Source organism: Plectrocnemia conspersa, unplaced genomic scaffold (assembly GCF_051122295.1).
Source record: "Plectrocnemia conspersa isolate PC_06_02 unplaced genomic scaffold, ASM5112229v1 ptg000008l, whole genome shotgun sequence".
Lineage (NCBI taxonomy): Eukaryota > Metazoa > Arthropoda > Insecta > Trichoptera > Polycentropodidae > Plectrocnemia > Plectrocnemia conspersa.
In genome coordinates, this window is record NW_028277172.1 from 15,748,393 (window position 1) to 15,776,311 (window position 27,919).

The 27,919-nt window shown below is 31.7% G+C and overlaps 4 protein-coding genes across 6 annotated transcripts; 2 read left to right on the forward strand and 2 right to left on the reverse strand.

Annotated features, from left to right (window-relative positions):
* The first annotated feature begins 4,223 nt into the window (after positions 1 to 4,223).
* LOC148233133 (ninjurin-2-like) lies at positions 4,224 to 12,454 on the forward strand. 2 transcript variants are annotated; one of them, XM_088190622.1, is made up of 3 exons: positions 4,224 to 4,474; positions 10,742 to 10,918; positions 11,956 to 12,454. In XM_088190622.1, the coding sequence occupies exons 1-3, from the start codon at positions 4,430 to 4,432 to the stop codon at positions 12,127 to 12,129; spliced, it is 396 nt and encodes a 131-aa protein (XP_088046748.1). In that variant the 5' UTR covers positions 4,224 to 4,429; the 3' UTR covers positions 12,130 to 12,454. The 2 variants fall into 2 exon arrangements, with proteins under 2 accessions (XP_088046748.1, XP_088046747.1); XM_088190621.1 differs by lacking the exon at positions 4,224 to 4,474 and adding an exon at positions 8,426 to 8,558 and having other exon boundaries at positions 11,956 to 12,438.
* A 237-nt stretch (positions 12,455 to 12,691) lies between these two features.
* Positions 12,692 to 18,517, reverse strand: puml (pummelig). Its single transcript, XM_088190615.1, has 7 exons — positions 18,422 to 18,517; positions 17,691 to 17,770; positions 17,321 to 17,527; positions 17,077 to 17,251; positions 13,901 to 14,173; positions 13,642 to 13,828; positions 12,692 to 13,574 (listed from the first exon to the last, which is right to left on the reverse strand). The coding sequence occupies exons 1-7, from the start codon at positions 18,457 to 18,459 to the stop codon at positions 13,404 to 13,406; spliced, it is 1,131 nt and encodes a 376-aa protein (XP_088046741.1). The 5' UTR covers positions 18,460 to 18,517; the 3' UTR covers positions 12,692 to 13,403.
* A 1,262-nt stretch (positions 18,518 to 19,779) lies between these two features.
* On the forward strand, positions 19,780 to 23,467 carry LOC148233135 (BBSome complex member BBS2-like). Its single transcript, XM_088189210.1, has 10 exons — positions 19,780 to 19,939; positions 19,999 to 20,182; positions 20,248 to 20,477; positions 20,536 to 20,718; positions 20,936 to 21,158; positions 21,908 to 22,350; positions 22,412 to 22,798; positions 22,886 to 23,049; positions 23,107 to 23,255; positions 23,316 to 23,467. Exons 1-10 carry the CDS (start codon positions 19,823 to 19,825, stop codon positions 23,414 to 23,416), a joined length of 2,181 nt encoding a protein of 726 aa, XP_088045336.1. The 5' UTR covers positions 19,780 to 19,822; the 3' UTR covers positions 23,417 to 23,467.
* Orc1 (origin recognition complex subunit 1) lies at positions 23,463 to 27,099 on the reverse strand. Of its 2 annotated transcripts, none has more exons than XM_088189208.1 (10): positions 26,977 to 27,099; positions 26,814 to 26,908; positions 26,502 to 26,742; positions 25,629 to 26,442; positions 25,428 to 25,557; positions 25,086 to 25,365; positions 24,860 to 25,020; positions 24,689 to 24,793; positions 23,886 to 24,108; positions 23,463 to 23,813 (listed from the first exon to the last, which is right to left on the reverse strand). In XM_088189208.1, exons 2-10 carry the CDS (start codon positions 26,903 to 26,905, stop codon positions 23,574 to 23,576), a joined length of 2,286 nt encoding a protein of 761 aa, XP_088045334.1. In that variant the 5' UTR covers positions 26,906 to 26,908; positions 26,977 to 27,099; the 3' UTR covers positions 23,463 to 23,573. The 2 variants fall into 2 exon arrangements, with proteins under 2 accessions (XP_088045334.1, XP_088045335.1); XM_088189209.1 differs by having other exon boundaries at positions 26,986 to 27,015.
* Positions 27,100 to 27,919: the final 820 nt, after the last annotated feature.

Consider the following 27,919-nt stretch of genomic DNA (forward strand, 5'->3'; position numbering starts at 1 on the left):
TCGACAATTCCGTCACACCGATTACATCGCGCAGTTCTCAACCGACGTCCGACACATTTCGGGCAGCGATAACGTCGTGGCGGATGCATTATCCAGAATAGAAAGCGTGCAGTCTTTAAATTATGAAGATCTGTCGCGCCAACAATCTGCAGATCCGGAAATTGAAAAATATACCAATTTGCGGACCGTCAACATTCCTGGATCCGATGCGACAATTTTGTGCGATAGCTCTACCGGCAACGAGCGACCATATCTACCGCTCCAATTTAGAAAACAAGCTTTCGAATTGTGCCACAACCTATCGCATCCTGGAGGACGACCAACAACCAAGCTCGTCGCAGAGAAATTCTTCTGGCCCTGTATGCGCACCGATTGCAAGCGATGGGCTAGAGAGTGTGAACAATGCCAGCGATCGAAAATTTCTCGCCATGTTTCCACGCCGATCGGCAGTTTTCCGCCCCCGGAGGGACGGTTCGAACACATCCATATCGACCTAGTCGGCCCTCTTCCACAATCGGAGGGAAAAACGTACATGTTAACGTGCGTCGACAGATTCACCCGCTGGCCTGAAGCTTTTCCTATCGACGACATCACTGCAGAAACCGTCGCTAAGGAGCTTTTCAGCGGCTGGATTTCCCGCTACGGAACACCTCTTCGCATAACCACCGATCAAGGCCGGCAATTCGAAAGCGCCCTGTTTAAAGAATTGGCCCGCTCAACCGGATCTACACACATAAGGACGACGGCGTATCATCCCGCGGCAAATGGGATGGTCGAACGGCTCCACAGACAGCTGAAAGCCGCCCTCATGTGCCATCAAGACGAGCAATGGACTGAGTCATTACCCGCAGTCTTGATGGGAATCCGCGCAGCTTGGCGAGAGGATCTAAAAGCGACTTCAGCCGAATTAGTATTCGGACAACCTCTCCGATTACCGGGAGAATTTTTGGCTCCACGCACGCATAATTACACGTCACCGACTCCTGATTATGCCGAACGACTACGACAACGGATGGCCGAATTGACACCGACATCGCCCAAGCGGCATGGACCACATTCTACCTTCGTCTTCAAGGACCTGCACACGACCTCTCACGTTTTCGTGAGGCATGACGCAGCACGAGGCTCACTACAGCCACCATACGACGGACCATTCGCTGTTATTAGCAGAACGGACAAATGCGTAACAGTGAATATTCGAGGAAAGCCGAAAACCGTTTCAATCGATCGCTTGAAACCGGCTTACATCCAGACAACGGATCAAGATACGGCGCCTATTCAAGAGATACCAGCGGACTCTACTCCACGGGACGAGAAGCCGCCTGAACGCGTAATCAAACAGACAAGATGCGGAAGAACAGTGAAATTCCCAAATCGCTTGAAAGACTGAGCATCCAGCAACAGCTTCAACAAAACGACAGACGAGCTCTACACATACAGACAACGACGCAGGCAGTATCTTGAAATATATTTTTTTAATTACAGTAATAATATTATTCTTTATATTTTAAGGTAGATCTATGCACATTAGGACACCATTGGAGGACCATGTCATGCGCAAGTGACAAACGGACCCCGAACCCCTACTTTTCCGTTAGCTGAGAGTTTCGTAAGGGCCACTTTGTACAGTTCGCTGTACATACGTCCACACAATCATCAACCATCTGGTTCTGCTTCATCTGCGCCGACCCACGCTGCGCACGAAGACCACATCAATTAGAACGAGCCATAATTTCTCCTCTTGGTTGAATTTCGCAACTGTAAATTGCTAAGAGGGGGAGTACTATGGCGATCCCGAGACGACCGTCCGGGACGCATCATACGCAAAAGTGAAGTCCCGCTGAGCCTTGCACCCGAACTAAGCGGCGTCGTACAATGACGCCGCATTCCCGCAGCCGCAAGCAACGCGCGGAGTGGGGATACCTTAACGCACCCGACCGGGAATATAAGGCGGGGCCAAAAGTTCACATTTCATTCGACTCCGGACTTCCGACTCTGCAACACTCACTGGACTACAACTCGCCGCTCCGATCTCATCTTCGCTCGACTCTGAACTCTGATCTACACCTCGCCTCCTGTCTGAGCAACCATCTCCAGGACACGCGCTCGAGGGTTAACATCGACGACTGTCGAAGGATCACCGTCAAAACGCGTCAAGAACTTTCTGGAAGATTTCACAAGGGCCACTTTGTACAGTTCGCTGTACAAACGTCCTACCACAAATCGTCAACCGGACCCGCCGATAACTACAAAATAGAAGCTTAAACACGACCGCTTCAAGTTATTTTATAAATAACTATAAATATAATATTTAATTATCTCTACTAAAAAAATTTTACTGTTATTTTTTTTCTCTTTGCATTTCAACTGTTGATGTTAAGAAAATGCATATTGCTGTAGAACGTATCTACCAATTTAAGCTCTGGGAAAACACATATAGTCAAAGGTATACGCTTGGAAATTATATATTGCCTTCTACGCCATCGAGAACTCAACTAGGAATGCAGACAAACAACTAATTATAATAATATAATCAACAAAACGATGTATAACATTATTAGTTTCTATGAAGCGTACTTTTTTTTCATTACATATACAGAAATGTGCGTACTTATATTAATCATGACAATTTATCGATTGATTGTGTCATTAGAAGCGTAATAATATATTAACTATTGCAATGACCTTCGTGCTTATGTTTCAGGTATTCTGCCAGAGGCTCTTAGAACTAAATGCGCGAAATGCAGTCCTAGACAAAAGCATGCAGCTTTAGCGATACTTAGAAGACTCAAAGGAGAACATAGCAACGAATGGTAGCGTTTAGCATCTAGATGGGATCCAACTGGAGACCTTACGAAGAGATTCAATGACTTTCTCTATAAAGATGATGTAAATCAGATAGGTAATATACGTGATCTTATGAAATAATTATATTGCTTAGATGCAACAAAACTCATTAGTAATGAAATCCTATGTTACACTAGTGTTTTTGGAGCTTGATTATGTGACAATTCCACTGTGTTCCTTTCATTTTAAATGTTAACAATCAGCCCAGAAGTTGGAATTCTGGACTACAAGGAAGAATTATTTTTCGCAGCAAAGCTTTGAGCGTAGGAGCTCTTAAGACGTAAAACAACTTAGTAGCAATAATAGAAGTGCACTAAGCAAATTTTTACTACATATACAATATACAAAGTGAGAGCTGATTTAAAATCTGATATCATTTACTTTTCATGTTACTTATTATTTCTTAAATACGATAATTAACAATGGAAACGATATACGGTACTTTTAGTTGCATCGTTTTCAAATTAAGGTTAGTGTTTCCGGCATCAAACAGACGACCCTCATATTACATAGATATTAGATACATTAAATGTCCCTCTAAAACGGAAATCTTATGTAATCAATTTCTTAATGTAAGTTTAATATGTTTAACTTTTAATATTATCAGTTTAATCCGTAAGTGAAAAAATTTGCTCTTAAGCTAGAATTAACTCGATTATCAATTTGCATAACTGACATCGAAAATAAATGGAGCGTTACATACATGAAAATTACTATTTTTACTAATAAAATCAAGGTTAATAAAAGTAACAATTACGGTAAACTATCGATTAAACCTTGATCTTAATGTTTAAATATATTCAACTTCTTCGTGCATATCTTTCCAGAACACAGTGAGTAATGCACTCTAGGAAACGCAGATCAATATTTCATTAAATGTACATAGGTACATACAATAAAGCTACGAATTAAAAATCGCTCATTGAATTATAAAAAGCGGTTAAATTTCACAAGTTCACTTTAACTATGATACAAAAATCGATGTATAGACACATAAATAATAATTCAGTACGATGACGCGCGAAAACTCGTCATACCAAAAATCGATTCGAAGCATGAAGTCTTCTATAATGTTTGACACAGCACATTCACATTGTGTCAAGACGTTCTAAATTGCATTTTTGCAGTTTGGATAGTATTTAGCCTCATTCTGAATAGTTTTTAGAAAGCAAAATCATTATTGAACTACTAAGAACGATATCCAACGATGAAATGTCAAGATCAACTTTATACTCTGATTTATCCGTTGGTATATTTATGGCAATAGTTTTAATGGCAAGTTTGAGCATCGCTGAGCCGGTGTAGACACGCGAACACGAAATTTTCAATAGTACCGGGAAACTATTGATTATTTCACTCTTGCCCGGTTGGTCGAGGCATAAAGTGCCTCATTAGGAGCTCGACCGGTGTTCTATCGCAACTTTTTCAGTGTTTGTTTTAAAAAAGACAATGTGGAGGATGTACGAATGCGAATCCGTCGACCGTAAAACGCCTTGAAGTAAATAGAAGAAACGTGCGTGTGAAGCAAAGTATTGTTGCAAAAGTTTTGTCAGTGTTATTTAAGAACCAAATAAAATTCAATATGACGGCAGTGATAACTCCTAGTAGGATGGAAATGCAAGAAGGGGTGAGTTTTAAGAGATCTTCCATTTCTGCATGTTTGAAAAAAAACCGCACAATTTTACTCTACTTGACTATTGTTTCCCAGATTTAACAGAAATCTGCTTAATCTAATGAAAAAAATACTCATAAACAGCTTATATTTGAAGTATAAGATATATTTTAGGTTTATATTTGCTTTCAAAGTTTCAAATTGGATTTCTGCAACAGCTAAGTTATTGTGACATTTTCAAGATTTTTTAATTAATATTAAAATTGCATATCTTATTTGTTATTTCAATGTTTATTGGAAAAAATCATTGAGAAAATTTGTCGTCAACAACAATAAAATGTGATACAGAATCACCGCGCGCGCGCGCGCGCTCTCAGCTGCTCCCATAAAATCATTATAACCAATGCAGAATTTTACCCATAGCTATATAATAATTTATTAAATACTCTATATAGTTAATTGCGAGTGAAATGATAAATTTACTTATTCGAAAGTTAAATAACTTCGGTTTCTCGAATGGTATTGTTAGCTTTTTTCTTCACTTAAGTCGCCGCTGTCAGTATGTGAGCTATGGCAATCGTCGTTCCGATAAGAATTTCGTTCATTCTGGATAACCACAAGGATCCAATCTGGGTCCTCTGCTCTTTTTGCTTTTTATCGTAATTAATAACTCGGAATATTTATTATATGTTGATGACCTGACACTGTTTCGGAGTATTGCCATAAATTTGGATTCACTCGCTTTACAGAAAGACCTGTGGATGTGAAGATGGTCAATCGACAATCGATTACCTTTCTGCGTGACATTTTCCAAATCCCTGGAAAATGACTTGGAAGTGAGGTTCAAGCAGTGCCATATTAGGATTTTGTATTAACATCGCCAAATTTTACTATAGGGCGTCGAGGATGCTCTGCTTCGTTATGCGGAACGCGTGTCACTTCAATCATTTATTGCCAATTCGCGTTTTGTACGATACGCTAGTTCATAGCGTCTCTGAATGTAGCTCCTTATCTGGAATCCAAGTGAAGCGAAGTACTTCTTGTTGGAGAAAATTCAAAGAAAATTTCTGAGATGTGTCAAATGTATATTTGTATCCTAGTGCATTTTTGATAAGAGCGTTGGGATACAATTCATTGCATTATCGGCGTAACGTCTATTCAATTAAGCACTTTTTAAAGTTGCTAAGAGGTGGAGTTGACAATTCGCCAACGTTCGGCGATTTTTAGAGCACCATAGAGAGTCGCGATCGCATCCCTTATTCTTACATAAGCCATCCAGCTTCATAACGAGCTTGCCAAAAGCAAATATGTTTTCAGCGATAGTTATGAGTAGGGATTCCAATCCCGGGCCAAAATTTTGATCCCGGGATTTCGGTATTGCAATTAGTCGATCCCGGGATCCCGGGACCAGTCCCGGGATAATTTTCATGTTATTTTATCGATAAAAATAATTTAAAATGAATAATACAATATTTTTTTACATCCGTTTTTTATAACGTACAATGTATAAATTACGTATAATTTTAGTCTTGGACTTAAAATATAAAATAATATAATAAAAATAAAAAAGGGAAGGTCTTATTTATTTATTTGAGAAGATAAAAAATGAACTTTTGACAATGTATGTACATATGTACATTCATAGACACAATTAATGGAAAATATTATTTTGGAAAAAACTCACGAAGTAACATCAAAACATCAAGCGTTTCATCATTTAGCCTTGATCTGATTTTGGTTCCTAAGCAGCCTGCAGCTGAAAAAGCACGTTCAGACTCACAGCCTCAAAGATTTACAGATGACACGTGCAACTCGCGCAAGTTTGTATACGAAATATAACGATTTTGTCAATAATAATTCGATTGTGCTTGATAAATCAATCAATCCAAAAAATTCGGGATTATGTTTTATAATCCCGGGACTCATCGGGTATTGAAAATCGTTCGGGATCCCGGGATCCGGGATCCCGGGATTGGAATCCCTAGTTATGAGGAATCAATAGGAATAATTATGTAATAATTACAAATTACTTGATTCTAACTAAGATTCGAATCCAGATATTTTATATATTAGTCGCCGACTTATACAACTGGTTTTGTATTTGTCACGGAAAACGTATTATTAAAATAAAAACAAACGTTCATCATTATAATTTCATTATAATGAAATGCCTAATTTAGTTGCGTAACAATTAATTTAGCGATTCTATGTCTCAAAAATACCATTTTCTTTTAACGGAACTATCACGATGAAAGTGACGCATGGTTATGATTTCCCGTTAGAAAACTGTTCATACCTTAGTGTTTTAAATTTTAAAACCACTGGACTGTTTTATTATATAATTTACCTTTTTTGCGTACAACAATCAGAAAAACCGCAATCTTTTTTACTCTATACTTAAGAGTTCATTGTCTTTAACAATGAACTCTTTTTTGTTTTGTATTTTACATAACCAAAATACAAATATGTGCGTCAAACTAAATTGCGCATAATAATATTTTTGTTGTACGTCCAAAAAAGTAACACGACCTTACACAATCTCAGTTTCCAGGACAACAGACTTTTGTTATTCGATATCAGACAATGCCTTCTATATTTATGATAATCGACATATTTTTATTGACAATCTAAATCGCCAAAAGTACAATACTTGACACGATTAACTCATTGATGATTAAATTATGTACAAATATAATGATACAATGCTAATAAATTAATGTTTGTATCTAAAATTAATTATTGCAAAATAACGCAACGTTCAATTTCAACAATATACGCAATTCGGAAATTTTATTTTCATTACTAATTAGGCTAAAAAACAATACATAGTATGTATTTAATATAGTTACAATACACAATAAGTTAAAAAATAATTCATAGTAAGAAAGAAAGAAAATCATAAAATATTGAAATAAATAGTATTAAACAGATCAATGTGTAATACCAGCGTATTAATAAGCCAGATGGCGACAGTTATAGACGAGTCGGCTAGTGTGTGAGTCCTAGCTCTAACGGTCGCGATCGTGATTCTCGAAGATGTTCCGAAATCCAAAACTGGAATTCCTCGAGAACAGTTTGATTGTCGACAGCACCCTTTAGTAGTTTGAAGAAATGCTAAGCGACATACAACTTTCTGCGATAACTCTGTGAATCATATCCCGAAGCTCCTAAATGAAAAGCGCTGGGATACAAGAACAGTTGAAAACGGTATCTCAAGAACAAAGTGAATTACGTTCCTCATAACAAAACCGAGTATCTTGGAAGATTAATCGCAGACGTCGTTCACGTGTAGAGAGAATCGCCACTTGCTCTCAAATAAGAATAATCTGATGGCGAAGGGGATCGAGAAAATGACACAGCATGGCACTTTCCGACACATATTTTAAATTATCTGCGTTCAGAAGAAATCTTGAATTTGCAACTTACATATGTTATGCCATTAATAAATAACATGAAGAACCTATACTGAACCCTTGAGGAGTCCCCGAAAGGGTGAAATACTCTTTTAACAATTGACCACCATAGGGCTACAAACTGTCAACGATCACTCAAATAAGTTTGCCCTGTAAAATGCTTAACAAGTGACGATTATCACTTGTTTAAGCATTTTACTGAGAAAAATATTTAACAATAAAGTTGCTGCCGAAAGTGCATTTTGAGTAATTATTAACTATAAACTACAAAAAGTCAATAACTTTTCTAGCAATCAAAAAGTATTTTTATCACGTGCACTAAAAATTTCCTTAGGAAACAAAGTCTTCCTTTCGGGTTCTACATTATTAAAGTATTACCATTAACACTTACAGTTTCGAATATATATTTTTTTATTTAATAATAAATGTACTTATCATATAAGAATTAATGACGCATTTTATCACTAAAATCAAACGTATATCTGTGATAGATAAATAAATACCTCTCTGAAAAAGATAAATACATCATTGAGTTTTCTCGTACAGTTGATCTGTGTATTTGAACACAATAGCTCGTACAACTTGTATAACAAACAATATAATCAATAATGAGTCAGGATATCGAATCAAATACTTCTAATATCGTTGAAGCTGATGGTATTGTGATTAGCAGATCCATGCAATTGGTAAAGTATTAAAATATAATTCGTCATATTTAACAATGACAATTATTTAGTCGGTGTTTGGGAACACTCAGTCCAGTGTTTTTAATATATTAAATAAAAGATTTCTTCGTGAATATGAGATATGTAATTTTATATGTATATACAAAATTACATATCTCATATTATACGTATGAATGTTTTAAAGATAAGATTATTAGTATTAAATGTAATAAACATTGTTGGCAATTCAAACCAATCCAATCATCTCATTTTCCCCCACGGGTTCTCAAAATGAATGACCCTGAAAGGATTAATCAAGAGCAAGACATAAATTACAGTAAACTACTACGAACATCAAATATAATATCTTATATTTGACTATATTTTCGCTATGCAACGAGACTTAGATGTCAACTAAATATTGAATGAATAAAAATAAAACGTATGTTTATTGCATTTTTTTACCTGAATCATTATTTGATTATTATAATGCAGTTCTATACATTAAAATTCGATTGTAATTATAAATATTGTAATAGTTAAAAAATGAACGGAGAGTATAAAAAAGTAGTATAGAATCTATCTATAAGTAGTAAAAGTAGTATATCTTTCTATACTATAGATTAACAAAAATATTATTTATATTTACTACCCATGAAAAATATAATTTATTTACAATACACAATCTAATTTAAAACACAAAAAAATTTTTTTTTTTAAAAAAACAGATTATAAAATTTGCTTAATCTATAATAAAATTTTATACACTTTTCCATGAAATCATAATAATTAATATTTATACGTATATTTGTGATACAAAAACTTGTATGCAATAATAAAAAAATATATCTAGCTTTAACTTACATATTTAGCTCGTGACTTCATTTGCGTTCTACGTGGATCTGGGAGTTTATCTACAATACATAGTCTGTTTCAGTAGCAGAATATAGTTTTAATACCGGTATTTTAATATGTAATATTAGAAAAAAGAATAACAAACATTTATTTGAACTTTAATTTACATATGAGATTGAAAATGCACCAGTAAGAACAGTATATGTATATAACTCATTATGAAAACCGCAGTGAGGCTCTCAAACTGTTTTGATTCAACACCATCAATATTCTAGTATTTTTTATTTTTATTATTAATGTTGAACTATGTGACCAATTGTTCTTGATATTTGGGTTTATTAAAATATCACTTTTAGTTTAATATCCGAAATTTTCTATCTCGACCAACAAGTGTCAGTTCTACCAAAATACATTGAAAATAAATTGGCTTTCAGATTGTTAATATTATTGTGTTTTTAGACTTTTAAGACTCATAAGATCTCCAGAAAAGCATGTGTAATCCTAATCCTACATATGTTTCGCGCATCTGTTTTCCTTTTATAGGCAAAACTGTAAAGCCTAAAACTTTATCATTTATGATACTTAAAAAATACACTTATTATAGTCTAAGTTCAAAATAAATTCATTCTTCCTTTTTGAAATATGTATTCAATGTAACAAAAAAGATTAAAAATTTCCACAATTGTAAGATATTTTATCGTGCGGAAAATGTTTGTTATTTTCTATGTTACATAGAAAGTAAGTGAAATAATTCAATACCTATATTTTGGTTTTAATTTTTTTTCTGAATACCAAAATACACTTATAAATAAAAGCAAAACAAGCTTTTAAACTCATATAATTGTATTATTCTTTGCAAAATACCGAAATTTTGTGCAATACAAGCCGCATTGTTTTCTTGTGAACCGCTGGTTGATTTACAACCCGCAAACAATTCATGTGCGCAAATGTGAAGCTTTGGCCACTGTGCATTTTTAAGAAATCATCTTGCTACGCTGATAGTAGCTGATTATGATAGATAATTTAGAATTAAAGCTGTAGTAATGTTGACATTTATATATGATATTTTATACAAAACAAAACTCATCAAGTAGCACTAATATTACATATACTAGTTGTGATTAAATTTAATATTAATCGTATTAATTGCTATAATTTATATACTTATTGCTCGCGAGTAATCATGCGACTATTGTGAAAAAATTATCTATGTGAACGAACAATCCTGTAATACAATTTACATTGTTCAAAATCACAATCGATCGTTCAACCCAATCGCTTTACAATATATTCCAAATGTTCTCTATGCATCATTGAATCCATTCAAAATTAATAACGTTTCATTTCAGATTAAAGGTTTGGACGCTAACAAATATGCCACTAAAAAGACTATCGCCCAAGGAATGCTCGACATTGCATTGCTAACAGCAAATGCGTCTCAACTCAAGTATATTCTGCAAGTAGGCGAAAAGCATGAGTTTTACACCCTACTCTTGACACTGATCACCGTCTCCATCGTCTTACAGGTGAGTTGATGTCGAAAAAGTTTGTCAAAGTAACGATCGTTAAAAAAATGTTATGTGAAAATTCAGGTAGCCATCGGTGTTATATGTTTGTCGCTAAATTTGCTGAGAGACTGCAGATTACATTTGCCTGCATACCACTATTCGGCCAATATGATTAACTATATCAACACGGGATGTACATTTGCGGTGACGGCTTTAAATTTGCTAATATCAGCGTTTGATCCATCGATTGCTAAATATGCTAACTTTAATATTGAAACTTAAAAAATGTATTTTTAAAGCTTAATCGTCTGAAAGCCAAAAGTAATAGTAATTTAGTATTGTATTTGTTTGTTCAATTTAAAATTCAATTATTAAAACAATCTTAGTAATGAATCTCAGTATTAACTTTACTTAAACAGTATAAGTTTTAAGTATCTCAAAATTAAAAATATTGATTTGTATTAATTTATTTCTGCAGATGTTCGTCGGAATATTGTTCTTAGTAATCGGTGGGATGAATATTAATAAGCGACGTGATCAAACAGCGGCCGTTATACTAAACGACATAATACTCATATTCGTTTTCATCATATCGTTAGTTAACATTATAATATCGGGTTTCGGCATAGAGTATTCAAACAACCCGCTAACGTTACAAAAAGAATATGCTCTAAAGCAAGGCTCTTAATAATAATGCACTCAATGTCTCAATGATTGTTAATAAGTGTACAATTAAGTTTTTAATACGATCATGTTGTTGATGAAACAGGTAAGCGCGGCAGCGTTAGCGGTTATTTTAACAAATCTAAACCTGCACAAAGGTGAAAAGCAGAGAAACATGGCCGCTGTGTTAAACCATTTAGCGCTCGGGTTTGTAACAGGAGCTTTGTTCTGTGACGTTATTAAGATGAGTTTTGGTTTGGATCCTGCACTTTCAATTTATGATTTAAGAAATAGTTCTACAAAACCATAATTCACTTTATTATTTTATTTTTTAATATGCTTATTTATTTTGTTTTTTTATGTTTATACATTTTTATTTTTTTATTTGCAAGGTTGTCGTCGGTATACTGTGCGTGGCATTAGGATCCTATTATAATTTGAACAAAATAGAGGATCAGAAAAAAGCAAACATTCTTAATAATATTTCTTTATCCGTCAATGTTTGTATTGTGGCTATCGATGTTATTGTAAACGTTTTCTTACTAAAAGATAAAGATAAAATATGAATATTCTGTACATTTGAAAGGAATACTATATCCAAAATGGAAATGTTGATTAAAATCTATTATATAGACAAATAATGTATCTTTCAGTGTCAAGTTAATATAATAAACTTTGATATGTTAAAATTGGCAATAAGAATATTTCAATTAGATGAAAATATCTATTTAATATTTATGAAAATAAATTATTTTGCCACTGATTGATTTTACTATTTTAAAAATATTTTGACTTGGATTTGTTTATTAATTTTTAATTATTTATTTAAATTTATCATATTTAATCTGAATTTCAACTATTTTTATGTACATTTATATTAAAGTTGTGATGAATTTATTTAGTTAAGAAGTGTATTAAATGTTTATTTTACATACATTAATCAACTATATTATTATTATTAATATTTGGTTTATATTATAATGATTCAATAAAAATAATGATGAGATATTCACAAAAAAATATAAAACAAAACATCTCTCCTATTATTATTAGCTTTACTTTGTATTATTTTAATAAAGGCAATTGATTTTTATGACGTGTTATTTTTTTTATTAAATATGAAACTAATTTTGTATTTAAAATATATTTATTAAAAAAAACTCAAAATAACACAATACAATCAAATTTAACATTTTTTAAATAACCTATACAATAGTCGATAATCTAAAAAAATAGATTTTTAATATGTATGCAACTTTTAAATAACAATTTATTTAACACATACTCTAAAAAAATACATTTATAAGAAATAAATATGATAATAAATTAACACATAATTTGTGTGTTCAACTTCAAATATAATTATTTATTTATCTATAAGCACCAAAGAAGTATTTAAAAATACACCATAATTTACTGAACCCGTTTTTCAAATTTGTTAGTTGAAAACACACCAGATTGAGGTAATTATTCTTAAAAAATATAAGGTATAGACGTTTCGTTTAATAGTATTAAAAAAATAACCCACAGCCTCATATAAATATTAATAAACAAACTTCATATAATATACACATTCACTATTGTTTGTATTTGCTCCGTTAAATTAAAGTTTATATATATAGATGTTTAGGTAGGTATGCATATTAATTATATTGTGTCAATATTTGTGAAAGCATAATCAAAAGTTATATAGAGCTTAATCTATATTTACGATACAGATAGTACGTTTAAAATGAATCGATACGTTTACATGACATAGCAGTACTTTGTTATTACGTCATATTTTATATTACGGTGCATAAGATTAAAGTCACTCGAATATTTAAAAACAAAGTATTTCCTAACTTCTGCTATCTTTAACTCTATCACATTCTTGATCAGATTCGGTGCTATCCGACTTTATAGTTTCATCAGATTCGTCTTTATCCGTGTGGGCGCAAGCGTCTTTAACATGTTTGTTAAACACTTCCGGTTTATCTAAGTAAACGTGATGTCCAGCTCCAGTTATGATCTATCAATAAAATAATAATTTGAAAATATATATATTTTTAACTTGAAAAAAAATTAAAAATACCTACCTGAACGTTAACATAAGAATTTGGTCTTTGATTTTTGATATTTTCTCCGGTGATATTGTCCACCCAAGATCGTGATCCAAACAGCATCGTTATCGGGATATTCGCACACAAATCGTCCATTCTATTAGTAATAGGATTCTTGGCCCAGCCGAAGCCGTGCATCATTGCATGAAAAGCACTTTCACCACTATACAAAGATCAAATGAAAAGGTGTGACTTTCTAAAAATTTAGGTTGGCTGCAAAAAAAAGTATAATTACCTCGGTGTTTGAGCATTGCATTGATGGATGTATTGCGGTATGACTGATTCGGCTTCGGGCACCATTGGTGCAAACTTCTTAACTATATCGGGTCTGGCCTTTTCCACTATCCATTGTCCGAAAGGTCCGGCTGCTCTTAAAGCCCATAAAGGATTCAAAGGTTGAACGGCTGTCACTACGGCTCGCACCCAAAGTGGTAGTTGATAGCGTTCAGAGACGTTAGCGGGCCTTTCTGGGAAACCCCACGGATCAGCCAGAATTAGATGCTTTACTCTAAAAAATAAAAATAAAATTAGCTAACAGGTTAATATTTGTTTCTCTCCGGTTTGTTTTCACTAATTTATTTATAATAAATCAAGTAAATTTTATTTTATCCATAAAAGATGAGTTTAGGCATCCGAACCAATAAAGTTTATAAAAAAAATTTCCGCAAATCAGATTTTTTGTGTTGCTGTTCCTGCTAATGATACAGTCGAAGATATAATTCTACACTGATAAGTAAGTATTTTTTAAAATAAGAACGTCATAGTATCCAGAGTTCATTATTTAGCGAAACAATATAGATTCAACCTTTTAGTCATATGTGTTAACTTTCTAAGACATTAGTTTTATATTTAGATAATTTCAAAGTTAAGCTGTATCAAATGCTTTTTCTACATCTAGCATTAATTATCCTGTGCTTTTTTCATATTAAAATTGGTAGAAATGTGCTCAATTCGCATGCTAAGTTGGTGGGTCGATAAATGCATTTTACAAAAATCAAATTGTTCATTAATAATTTTACTACAGACAGATTTATTCAAATACCACAAGATTATTTTTTAAATATTTTACTAAGCTAGTGGGAAGGTTCTGATCGGAACGTTATATTCTTTCCTGGATTTTTAATTATATGAATTTTGACTGCTTCCCAGATAGTGCGGAAATATCGTAATGATAAGCATGCATTTAAATATTTTAGATAAGAAGTGAAGGCCATTAAGAGAAAAGTTTTTTATCAACATGTTATTCAATTTATTTAACTCAGAAGATTTTTTATTCTTTATTTTTTTTACATATTTCATTTACAAATCACACATGTGATTTTTTATACGTTTAAAATGGATGTAATTTTGTATCAGTGTTTAAGACGTTGAAAAAGCGCTGCCTGCATTTCAACCTTATTCAAATTGGTATTGGCTATATTGTATCTGATTTTTAGTGGTGGAATATTAGCATTTTGATTTTTAAACAAAATTGTTATTCTCCACAAAGAATTGTCAGCCGGATTAAGTTTTTTAAGTTAACACGGTCATGTGTCATTACTTATTTTTTGAATTTTACCGCGAATAGTGAAGGTCATTATTAATCAAAGTTTTTAATTGCGTTCTCGTATTTTTTGTCATTGCTTTATAATTTTATTTTTAAATTTAATATATTCAGCAATCAGTGGGGTTAGATCAATTTGATAAGCGGTATTTGTACGCATTGGAATGAAAGATATTTTTGGTTTATTCATTTTTTGTGAAATATATTTTTTAGAAATAATTATAATTTCTGAACTATTCACTACATTATTATATACTTTAATTTGTTAATTTATATGTTAATTCAAATGTATAGAAATAATTTATAAGGTGTAAAAAATTGCATGCATATTTATATTTATAGATATTTCCAAAGCCAAAGCAGGTGAGATAAAGACACATTTACACAATAGTCACATTAAATATTATTGTTAATTATTTAAACAAATTTATTTTTCACATATATTGGGCTAAATATAATATTAGATTTACACCTCCTTGCTAGTGATTTTAGAAATAATTTAAGAAATTGGGTAAAATGTGATTTGACAAATATAATTGATGTTTCAAAGATGTTCTAGTGTTTCCTGCCACATTCTCATACAAGATCTTTTATTTAGAAATAATTTGATATTAAGGGGGAAACATTACGACACATTAGTATAATTCTGGGATTTGAGAGATTAATGAATAAAAAAGAGAAGAATAAGTAAAAATTGAATTGATTCAACTATTGAAATAATGTAGCAAAACTTTTTGACAATCGCTACATATAAAAAAACCTTTTTGAAACATTTTGATGAGTCGAGATACAACACAAAAGATTTGAAGCATATGGAGCAAAGTATTGATAAACTAGTAGCAGAATTATTTTTATTATTATAATGAATCATGTAAATAAAAAAAAACATAAATATAATATGGAATCGTGGTATAACGAAACGTAATTTTAAAGGTGCAACAATATATTAAGTTAATATAATAAAATGTATTAAGAGTGTATTAAATGAGTAGTATTTTGAATAATTAGCTGCACCGTACGACCAACAAGTAGTTTATTTATACAAATGTACAATATGAAAAGCCAAAGTTGAAATTATTTTTTTTAAATATTTTTCAAAAGTTGTTAAAAATAAATATTACCTGAAAAAAACACGATTTTTAGAAGACAATTTAATTGAGCGATATATAAAATAACTTTGCAACGAATCCTTTTCCAAAGAAAAAATCCGAAGATTTACATGACATTACGCACAAAGCATTTATTTTATGGAATCAAGTATTTATTTAAATGCACATATCTCTTAAAATAATTCCTTGTTTAATCGCACCCATTTTTTATAATATAATAATAATAAAATTTACCAATAAAAATAATGATTCATAATATAATACATAATCCCAAATTTCCCAGATTGTTTGAAATTCTGAGAAATAAAATAAAATATGCATAAAAAAAAAATAAAAAAATTACTAAGCGCAAATATTTGTATGACCCCCTGGTCAAGCGACAAACGACAAGCGAAATCTTACACATATACGGGCAATATTTACAATATCAAAAAGGTCTGCATTTATCATAACGCCTTTTTTTTGTATATCTCTAATAATCCATTTAATGTATAGCTCTGAAAATAAAATATTTTTCTTATCTGTAAACTTTCACAATGATAAGGATAAAAGGTTTTCTAAGAAAGTACTTTCACTATAAGCATACTTTTAGCCTTCAAGCTGTTTCATAGATAAAGAATAACAATTGAATAGATTATGATAAGTGATAACTTGCAAGATAAATTTCAAGGGTTTAACCCAAATATTGCAATTTTTTTACTTATGAATATTGACGAAAGATATTATCGAAGCTTCAAATAATTAGCATAATATAATTACCTCTCAGGATATTGCATGGAGTATGAAGCAGCGACGAAACCACCCATACTATGTCCAAGAAGATAAAATTGATCAATATTCATCTCTTTACGCCACTCCTCCACCGAATTGACCAGCTGCATCTCGGCTAATTTAGCATCAGAGCTAAACGCCGGTCTAGAACTCCTCCCGAAACCTAATTCGTTCAATTAAATAATTTATTTGACTGAATATAGCTTTATATACATATTTGTTTATTCACTACCTAGCAAGTCGATGGCATAGACAGGTCTGGTTGTAGATAGAGAGTCTAAATTCATCACCCACATAGCGACACCCGCACCGAGACCGTGCAGCAGCAACAGAGGCGTCTTGGGCGACTCTTCATTGAGCGATATCGTCCATATTTTATCAGCTTTGCCGACGACCGGTCCGATATCGACGAACCAGCCCCTATACGACGACTTGAGACCTTAAATTACAATCAAATAATTGAAATGCAAAAATAGATGACACAAAAGCGTCCTTGAATTCTAATCTTTTGACTGTGAAACTGTTCGCTTTTGATATTACAAGTTATGTAATTATAAACAAAATGATTCACTTGTTATTTAGGACGGTTTTGCGATACTCACATGATAAAATTTTTTTCTCCACCGATCTCAACATGACGATTGAGGACGTAGACCACGTTAACCAGCTGGGAAACCACCCACTGTAAAAGATTAAAAAATATATATATTATACGTATGCACCGCAAAGCTTAGATTAACCTACATAGTATTGGCTTTGGTCTCTACTGTCAAGCTATTTTTAGAAATAGTAATCAAAGTTACATTTTTATTATTATTCAAATTATCAATCAAAGTAAATATAATTACAATGCAAAATTATGAATCATTCTTTAAATTCTCATAATTATCTTTAATTATTCAAAAGTTACAGATACTGAATGCAAACAAAACAATAACGTATTGTATTGACACACAATCATAAATTTTATTAATGAATTAAATAAATATAACATTATGAATGAAATTTTTTCATTATGAACGTAAACGTGAAACAAAACAATAATCCGGAATGTTCTATGGCCAAAAATAATTGACACGTTCTTTTAATTGGTATAAGTGAAAATTTCAAACCTTAATAAAGCAATTAAAACAGTATTGACGGAAAAGAAATAGATAGATTAACTCGAATGACAAATCGATATAATTTTCAAGTTTACGTCACTTGTTGCATGGAATATGAAAAAAAATGATTCAATAGTTTAAAGTGCGCACATCTATTATTCGCCAATTGAAGTTTAACAAATATTGCAGGTTACGTATAATAGGTGAGATAAAACGTCAGGTATTCTTACCCATCTTTCGGATTGATTATTTCACACTCCTTAGCCATCGTCTACCAGAACCGACTGAATCTACGACCGAAGTCATTCGCACAAACAATCGATGTTGCCATGCGAACGGAACTTCTCCATTAGCGTATGATATTTTCCCTAAATGTCAAAGTTTTCCCTACTAATGCGATGTACTGTCAAAATTGAATTATAAAATATTCAGCAAAACTAACTATTTACTTAAAATTAGATATTATTTTCATTTTAAAATCTACTAATGACCGATATCAATCATTTGTAACATTTGTTTTTACTAAAATTTTTATTAAAAAATAATAATATAAACAAACATACAGATAAATGCCTTGATAACTGCATTTATATTGGAATGAAAAAGTTATCACAACTTTTTTAAATGATGTAGAGAATATTTAATATTGCTTCAAGTATAATGTTATATATATTTTTTTTTCCAATTTTATTATTTAATTTATTGAAGTGCAATTTATCTTCTTTCCCCTTAAGTTGTGAGAATTCAGATGATGCTGAAACTCAAATTAAGAACTAAATTTAGGTAACCATATTTTGAAAATACAAAAGAAGGATACTAAAAAAGGCCATTTCGGATATTTTTGTTCACTGAGAGATACTGCGGGAGCAAAAAAAATATGGTCTCGGAAAATTTTGTTGGAAGAATAAAAAAGAAAAACAATATTTTTAAGGAAGACAATCCTTCTCAAAGGATGACATCTAGCCACCTTAACAAACTGCAAGATCATATTAGATTATTCTCATTGTGCAGCTTGAGTACTAACAAAATGTAATAATCACTAATTTTGATCTCCCAAATACGATAGAAATTAAAAATATACTAAGGTCTGCATGAGATTCGAACCCGGGTCTTTCAAATATTAGTCACCGACCACCGGTCTTTAGTTTAAAATAAATTTTACGTCCTAGATTGAAAATTTTGAAATCACGTTATCTAATTTTTAATTAAAAAACTCCCGCTGCACTGTCAAATGAGTCTCAAAAAATACATAAAGAATTCGCCATGCCCAGATCACAGACTTTTTCGAAATAAAATAGTTTTTAAACTGGTGGGGAATGCGGGCCAATAATCCCTCAAGACTTCCTTAAGAAAAGCGATAATTGAGTTGAAAAGCAGATTTTATTAAAAAATTAGCTGCGTTGACATTAGATTGTAATAGGAACAAAATAAATCTTATAATAAAATTTATTCAGGGTTAATAAATAAATTGCACACATAAAAAGGATTTTAATACTAAATACTTATTCAGTAATGTGTGCAATTCAATACATCATGAAATCAATATGCAGTTACCAAGGTTACGAAACCTCTAACATAAAATAACCACATATTTAATGATAAAAGTAAGACTAGCTTAATTACCTAACAAAATGGTTCAACCAGTGTTTATGTTAGAATTGAACCACAAGATTGTTCCGGGTATTGTAACTATTGGAAAGTATGACGGAACACATGCATGTTTAACGGCGGCGACTACTGCTGATAAGGTATTCTTTTTTAAATAATATTTTTTAATTTTATACAAATATAAATATCGAAAAAACAGGTAATCATTCACAATCCACACAAAAATACAACGCTCAATTCTGGTAGAATTCAATGGTCGGAATCGCACAAGGAAGTAGCTATATTAAATTTGAGCCAATCTATCACTTATCTTGCTGCAGGTCAGATATGTGCAAAAAAAGAAAGAGATATGCTATTGATTGGATCACCGACACATTTATTAGGTAGTTGGTAATATTTGTATTAATGAATAACATAAAATTTATATTAATTTTATAAATAATTTTAGCATATGATGTTCAAGAAAATGCTGATTTATATTATAAAGACACTCCGAATGGAGTCAGTATAATAATTATCGGACATTTTGGTAAAAGCAATCAGCCTTTGGCTATAGTAGGTGGAAAGTGTTCGGTCCACGCGTTGGACTACCAGGGAAATGAAGTGTTCTGGAACGTCGTGGGCGAAGAAGTGAAATCTTTGATTTTGATGGATTACGATAAAGATGGAACTAATGAAGTAAATAAAATGTTATTATTATAACTAAATATAGAATTGTTGATGAACTGTGTTTCAGCTTATAGTTGGTTGCTGTGATTACATGATTAAAATTTTTAAAGAGGATCAAATTTTATGTGAGATATCTGAAACAGAGATGGTTATTCAGTTAGCTGTGATGCAAGAAGTAAGATTTGCTTATAGTTTATCGAATGGAACTGTTGGTGTATACGAAGAAGGAATTAGATTATGGAGAGTCAAAGTAAGATTTATTTTTTGGTACAATATTAAAAACTATATAGATTCATAAATATTAAAAATTATGCTTTAGTATTATGAATAATTTTTTTTCACGAGTAATAAATATATAAAACAGAGTACAATACAATAGATGATTCTTTTAAAAATAATGACTGTTACCAAAACTTGCATATTATAAATACATTTTCACCTGATGCTTTGAACTAATTTATTTTCAGTCTAAAAATATACCAGTGAGTATTTATTGTTATGATCTATTGGGAAATGGCAACAATCAACTCATAACCGGTTGGACCAATGGAAAGATTGACTGTAGAGATGTTAAATCAGGAGAAGTTCTATTTAAAGACAACATTGGACATCCCATCGCCGGTATTGTGGAAGCTGACTATAGAGGAACAGGAAAATCTGATTTAATATGCGTTTCCATAGAAGGAGAAAGTAATTTTCATCTTAAATTCATTATTATCGGTAATGCTAAAAATATGTGCTGTTTATTAGTTTATTAGATACAGGAAATAAAAAAGAATTAGGTTTTAACTATTTATATAATCTCCATCTGAATCTATCAGTTAAAAAAATCCATCTGAAAATTTCAGTATTACAAGAAGCATATATTAAATCTAGCGTTTCTTGGTTCACACTGTATGAGTTGAGAAACACTACAATTGGTGTCGAAGTGATAGATTCATTATTTGTTAGCAATTCAGAATACATAATGCCTTTCTGCTAGATTTTCTTTGTCTACTCATTGCAAATGAGAAACACATTCACCAATTTTAGTTGGTGCGACATCCACTGTTTCAATTTAGATCGCAAACATACATAGTTTCACCATCAAATGTATTGATCCAAGTCTCTCTGATTCACATCAATCTCGGAAAACGTTGTATCCATAGTTAAAGGCTTTTCTCCATCTGTTTCACGCACCAATGAAAACCATATTTTAAAATACTATTTAATTGGCCACAATTATTTTCGTTCTAATCACAAATGTTTTCTAAGCGCATGAATATGAGTTCGATTCCTTCAATGTTTAAGCAATGGATGTTACAGCAAAAAAAATACAAAATGTACACCCCAAGTTCTTATGTTATGCAATTTAATAACAACTGTCTATAAATGGCACATATTTATGGCATAACTATTCTATACATATTTATGGGATAATATATTCATAAATGTTACAGTACGTGGATATATGACTTCTCCTGATCACAACGCAAATTTGAGTTCTAAATTCGAGCACGAAGCTTTGCGTGAATTGTTTTCTAAGAAACAAGCTCTACTTTTAGAGTTGAAGCATTACGAAAGCAATACAAAGTTTAACGAGCAATATGAAAAGAACAAGGAGTTGAACGATACGATTCCTAGCTCGATGGGAATCATACCGGCAAATACTAGACTACAAATCGGTTTAGCGACTAATTTAGGATCAGATAAAATAAAGCCCCACGTAGAAGTATCTGTATCGACAATAAATTTCACCATAATAAAAATTGTGATGATATTTGCTGAAGGTATATTTGAAGGAGAGACTCTCATAGAGCATCCCGATCAACATGAACTGAGTAATGTAATGAATATTGCTCTAAATCCTCCCAGAGATGTACCGATCGATATCCATATCAAGGTTTGTCGATTAAAATATGTAATAACAAATATTATCAATTAAATTAAATTTTATATTGAAGGCGTTCGTCGGTTACGCCGATAGTCAGCAGTTTCACGTTTTTGAACTTACGAGACAACTGCCAAGATTTTCAATGTATTGTATGCCAGATTCAGAAAATCAAAAATCTCTCGATATTCCTTCGAGTCGTGTAACGTTTAATGTAACGGAAAGAATGCAACGGATTTGCATTTGGATCAATCAGAATTTTCTTCTGCCTGATGACGTTGAAGTCGATCAAAACAATCAACAAGAGTTACACATTCTTTTGCATTGCCTGAGAGACAACACCAATTTGCTAATGGATTTTGAGGCAAGCGGTGAAGTTAAATTCAGTACGTCAAATATGGAACTAGCTGGTGATTTGATTCAAAGTTTGGGAGTGTTTTTAAATTTGGAGCATTTGCAGGTATATGTAAATAACAAAATCGTATTCAACGTTTATTTTATAATTTTTAAATTTGATAAACGTTTACATATGTGTACTTTTTAAAAGGCAAAGAGTAGCTTCCCGGATGATGAAAAATTGTTGAGACGACTTTTGGAGAGCTTAGATGAGATACAAGAAACGAGATTAAGATTGGATACCGATGCTGCAGAGCAGATGCAAAATATACGCCATTTAATAACTATAGCTGACGAAAAGAAGACTTTTGATTTGTTAGTAGGTATAAAAAAATAAAGTAGTTCATTAGTAATGTATCTTAATTATTTTAGAAATGATATGTTGATGTGTTATAATGAAATTATGGACATTAATAAGGACTTAATAACGAGCAACACAATTAGATTAAACAATCATCATGAAGGAGCGGAAGCTTTAAAGACGATTAATAGTATCATCCAGAAGAGTTCACGATTAAGAAGTATGCCAATATAAATACAGATCAACCTAAAACATGATTATAAATGTTATTATTTTACAGTAGGAAAATACACCATGGTTATGGTTAATCATTGCAGGTATGCTATAAAAAGCAAGAATGTCGATAGTCTTATTAAAATAATCAGAACTGGAGAAGCCTGAACTGATCTGAGTAAGATATTATTCATGAAATAAAACGATCAAGATACAAAACACAATTTTATTTCAATATATGTTACAAAATAAAAAAATAATGATTAAATATAAATTATTAATAATCACACATATAGTTTAAAATAATACAATTTGAGGTATGTCATTAATTAAAAATTCTTTGAGTCGCATAATGTACATCGTCGGAGCTGACGTTGAGTAAAATCTTTTGGTTGATGTCGTTTCTTGTGTGGTCGTTAATGATTAACCTTGATGAACCGAGACGGACGCATACGCCCAATATTTCGGTAATTGTAGGTACTTTTAAGCCGACGAAAGCGCATATCGTTTCCATTTGTTTGTAGACCATATGGAATGACGTTTCTTCAATACCGGTCCTTTGAACCTAAGATTAAATGTAATAAATAAATATATACTAAGACCTCTTTTTTCAGTCAATCGACGTCGTTTTAGTTACCTCTGATGAAATCGCTTGTAAAAATATTTGTTCCATCTTTGAGCATGATTTAATAGCTTGTACTTTAGGACTTGCTATCATTTCTGCCAGAGCTTGATTCACATGCGACAAGGAAACTTGAGTAGTAAGATGATTTATTCTTTCGTGGACTTCAGCCAACTCTACAGCTCTTCTGCAAATGTCCAAAGCTCTACGAGCATCTCCTGAAACTGCTGCGACTTTCCTAAATAAAAAAAATAATAGAAAATATGAGAATTGTAAGATGGTGTTTTGATCAGCAGATAACGAATCTCTAATTTAATATATGCATATAACACAACTTCATTGGGCTACTTTATCAAGTCTAAAGATGGTGTAAAAATAAATAAAAAAATTAAAATCATGATTCAAATTTTCACTTTTTTGCCACAAACATTTATAAAAAGATATGTTCATTACAAATCAGTAATGTTTTTGCCTAAGGGCCGTCTTCATTAGAATTAGCCAAGATATTTACAAGATATATTTATTTAATAAGTTTCATCTTGATATAATTTAAACTACGGCCCCTGTCGTGTCCTAAAAAAACATTTAAATTACATTTTTTTTATAAATTTCAGATTCGATTATGAAACGTTTAAAAATTTTTGAATAGCCACTATTTTGAAACAAGAATATGGATCAGGGTGACTAGGGAACTTAGCCTAGATATTTACAAGATATACTTTTAGAACAAGTTTCATGTTTGCTTCAGAAATTTTGAGAAAGAGCGACTTGTGATCTATGCATAATTGATTGTGGATATGATAATGTATGATTATTACCGAGCTACTAATTGGACTGCATCACTGTTAAAAGCTCCTGTATCGGCAAGTCTTGCTGATACAATACTTTGCAACTGCAAATGTGTGTACGGTTGGAATGTTAATCTAATAAAAAAAAATACATAAATTAATAAAATAATCCTTTATAAATAGATTAATAATGATAAATACCTAGTAAGACCTAATCGGCTTGCAACTCGACCCATCAATAAACGTTCAGGAAGATCCATGGTATTCGCTATGGCAATGACAACTAAATGTGCTACATTCTTGGACGGCCAATCTAATAAATTATAAAGAACGTCTTGTCTGCGATTACATAACACATCCAACTGTAAAATGAATAATTAAAACAATATTAAAAAGATTATTTTGATGATTAATTTATCTATAATACCTCATCAATTAGTAGAACTGTTGTAGATCTTCTCGGTGCCGGTTTTGTGAATCTAGCTTCTAGCATATTACAAGCCTGCTCCCAAGCTACCCTCTTTCCCGTCAATTGCTTATAAATATGTACATATGCTTGTCTAGGTTCCGTTAATCTCATTCCGTTGATCTCTATGAAGTCAAACTTTGGTAGTTCGTCTAATTTTTCTTGTTTCTTCAAACACCTGATTACTTCAGTGACTGTAGCTGTTTTTCCAGTACCAGGAACTCCAGATATGTACATACAACTATTTTAAACATAATTAATATTTAAACTGAATAAAAATATTTGGATACAAGTAAAAATTACCCGCCAATGTTGTCTACTATTTTATTTTCCACAAAACTGTATATATTATTGAATTCTTCTTCTCGGCAGGGTAAGCTCAGAGGAACTGAGGATACATGCAAACTTTCTCTAGCGGTTTGTAAAGCTCCTTCTGTAATTAATAATACAATATTTAAAAAAACAATTGTCTCATACGTTAAATTATTTTAAAACTATACGAACCTTTGATTTTTATAGGTATTTTACGAGCACTGATTGAGGGAGTAATATCAGATTTTAATAACGATTTTCTTGTGGGAGTAAATTCGGTTTTCATTAACGATTTTCTAGCTTTCGGTGTTCCAATACTCTTGTCTTTCTTAGGCGTTTTTAAGATGAATTCCTCTTCGTCGCTTTGTTCATACTTTTTATTATACTTCTTTGCTTTCGGAGTTGCGCATTTATCAATCATATTATCAGTATCAGAATCATTAGAATATTTATCGACTCTGGCCGATCTAATTGATCTTCTAGTCGGAGTTTTTTCAACGTCCAAATTCTCAGATTTATTTTTGTGGGGCGAAAGATTGCCAATAACACTCTTTCGACTCTTTTTCGGTGTTACATTTTTATGTGGCAAATTATTTCCTTCTTTATAACTGTTGGTAATATCTCTCATGAGAGTAAGCTTTGATTTTTCTATCTTTTTCACGACCCATTCGTCGCGATCGTTTAAGGACGACGCTGCAAACTTTTTAATCAAAGAATTCGGAGTACCAATCTTGCTTTTTTTATCGACCGTTTTTTTCTGGGGCGTTTTTAATAGATCCTGATTTAAAGGAAACTCCATTCGTTCATCTTCTAACACGGGTGCTAGCACTAACTTTTTTTTCGTTAGTGGAATAAGTTGATATCTACATAAAAACTTTGGTATTTTAGATGGACAACTTCCGTTTTGTGTTATAATAGCTGTTGTCGGTAATTTGACGATTTCACATTTTTTATAAAATGTTTCTATTGAGACGTCTTTATCATACGGACGATAATCTTCAATAAACTTAAAACATAATAAACAATAAAGTAAACTAAAAAAATACATAAATAAGACTTATTTACCTCTGAATCACACAATACTATATTTGTGCCACAAAGAGTACTTGATGGAACATCATGCGACTTACAGTACCATTGAACATGCGCTCTGAATCTATCAGATAAATCCTTATCATGGCTTTGGTATAATTTAACAATTTTCCCAATATCACATCCTTCGACCGTATCCGGTTCTGCTGCGTCTGCATTTGAGATCAATATGTAATCTCCAATACCAGCAACAATGTTTCTAAATTGGAATTTACTATAACAAACATTAAAAAATACGTTATAAATTATCTTTTGATACAAATTATTTATATTTTTCATACTAACGTGTAAAAATCCACGATCTTATATCTAAAATCAGGATCATTCGAATGTTCCCAGTCAACTTTATCGCTCAACCATTGTACAGGAGCAGCCATTTTCTATTAAAAGTGAAACTAAAGTAAATTATAAATGCAAAAGTTAAATATACTGAATGCAAATATATCACCTGTCGTACGTCAACAACTTCGTGTCACAATATGGCGCGAAACGTTGACATTTGGGTTCGTAAGTTTTTGGCCAAAAGCTTTGCTTTGTTGCGCTAGATTTAACACTGCTAAACTTGTTCAATATTTAATAAAATTGGAATTATGATTTTTATTTACAGGAAATAAATATAAAAACATTTTTGCACCTATAAAAATGATTAATAATTTTTTTTATTAAAACTGATCTAAAATATGTTTATATAATGTGGTGGATTAAAGTTTTTTAAGTTTAATTTTCCCCTGTGTGAGGAAAAATAGTGATTGGAATAACACAAAATAAACTTTATAATAAGAGTCAAAGTCGAAACAAATTATTATAATATATATAAGTGCTGAAAAAGAATAAATGCATTAGACATCGCATGTATTCTGTATAAACGCTGGCATTGAATAACCAAATATTTACATGCATAATAATAATAAAAATTCAAGTTGAAAACTTTTCTACGCAAACATCAATCATATGTGAAGCAAAAAATCCGACTAACGACACTTGCAGAATATTTATTTTTGTTACTTTTAATAATTACTTATATATTGTAATTTTTAAAGTAATTAGTATATAAATTGTGAAAAATAAACAAAAAACGAACATTTTATTTTACATACATATGTATAGAGATATTTACACAATAAGGTGTTATCTACATCGAATGCACATTACAGTTAAATAAAAGGTTAACTATTCTTTCGGCAATGACATACAACTTGTTCCTATATTAAATTTTATCTTTTGATAATGTTTATTTCATTATCATTTAAAAGGCTATTTGTACAATATTAAAGATGAAAAGCTAAAAAAAGCATTGTTTGTATAAGCTCAAAACGGACGGTAAAGCAGCAGAACCTGCTTGTACTAAACAAATATTTTGGTGTGAGTTATTTATAAAGGTATGGTGAAAA

Coding starts and splice junctions, on each gene's coding strand:
- Orc1 (XM_088189208.1), bottom strand. CDS start 26,905: ATGGCTGCTCCTGTACAATGGTTGAGCGATAAAGTTGACTGGGAACAT. Junction 26,743..26,813: donor AAGATCGTGGATTTTTACAC/GTTAGTATGAAA, acceptor TGTTTGTTATAG/TAAATTCCAATTTAGAAACA. Junction 23,814..23,885: donor TACAAGCGATTTCATCAGAG/GTAACTAAAACG, acceptor ATTTAATCTTAG/GTTCAAAGGACCGGTATTGA.
- LOC148233135 (XM_088189210.1), top strand. CDS start 19,823: ATGGTTCAACCAGTGTTTATGTTAGAATTGAACCACAAGATTGTTCCG. Junction 20,719..20,935: donor TTAGATTATGGAGAGTCAAA/GTAAGATTTATT, acceptor ATTTATTTTCAG/TCTAAAAATATACCAGTGAG. Junction 23,050..23,106: donor GAAAAGAAGACTTTTGATTT/GTTAGTAGGTAT, acceptor TAATTATTTTAG/AAATGATATGTTGATGTGTT.
- puml (XM_088190615.1), bottom strand. CDS start 18,459: ATGGCTAAGGAGTGTGAAATAATCAATCCGAAAGATGG. Junction 17,252..17,320: donor CTATGCCATCGACTTGCTAG/GTAGTGAATAAA, acceptor TGAACGAATTAG/GTTTCGGGAGGAGTTCTAGA. Junction 13,829..13,900: donor TGCAATGCTCAAACACCGAG/GTAATTATACTT, acceptor ATCTTTGTATAG/TGGTGAAAGTGCTTTTCATG.
- LOC148233133 (XM_088190621.1), top strand. CDS start 8,481: ATGAGTCAGGATATCGAATCAAATACTTCTAATATCGTTGAAGCTGAT. Junction 8,559..10,741: donor TTAGCAGATCCATGCAATTG/GTAAAGTATTAA, acceptor GTTTCATTTCAG/ATTAAAGGTTTGGACGCTAA. Junction 10,919..11,955: donor CCGTCTCCATCGTCTTACAG/GTGAGTTGATGT, acceptor TTTATTTGCAAG/GTTGTCGTCGGTATACTGTG.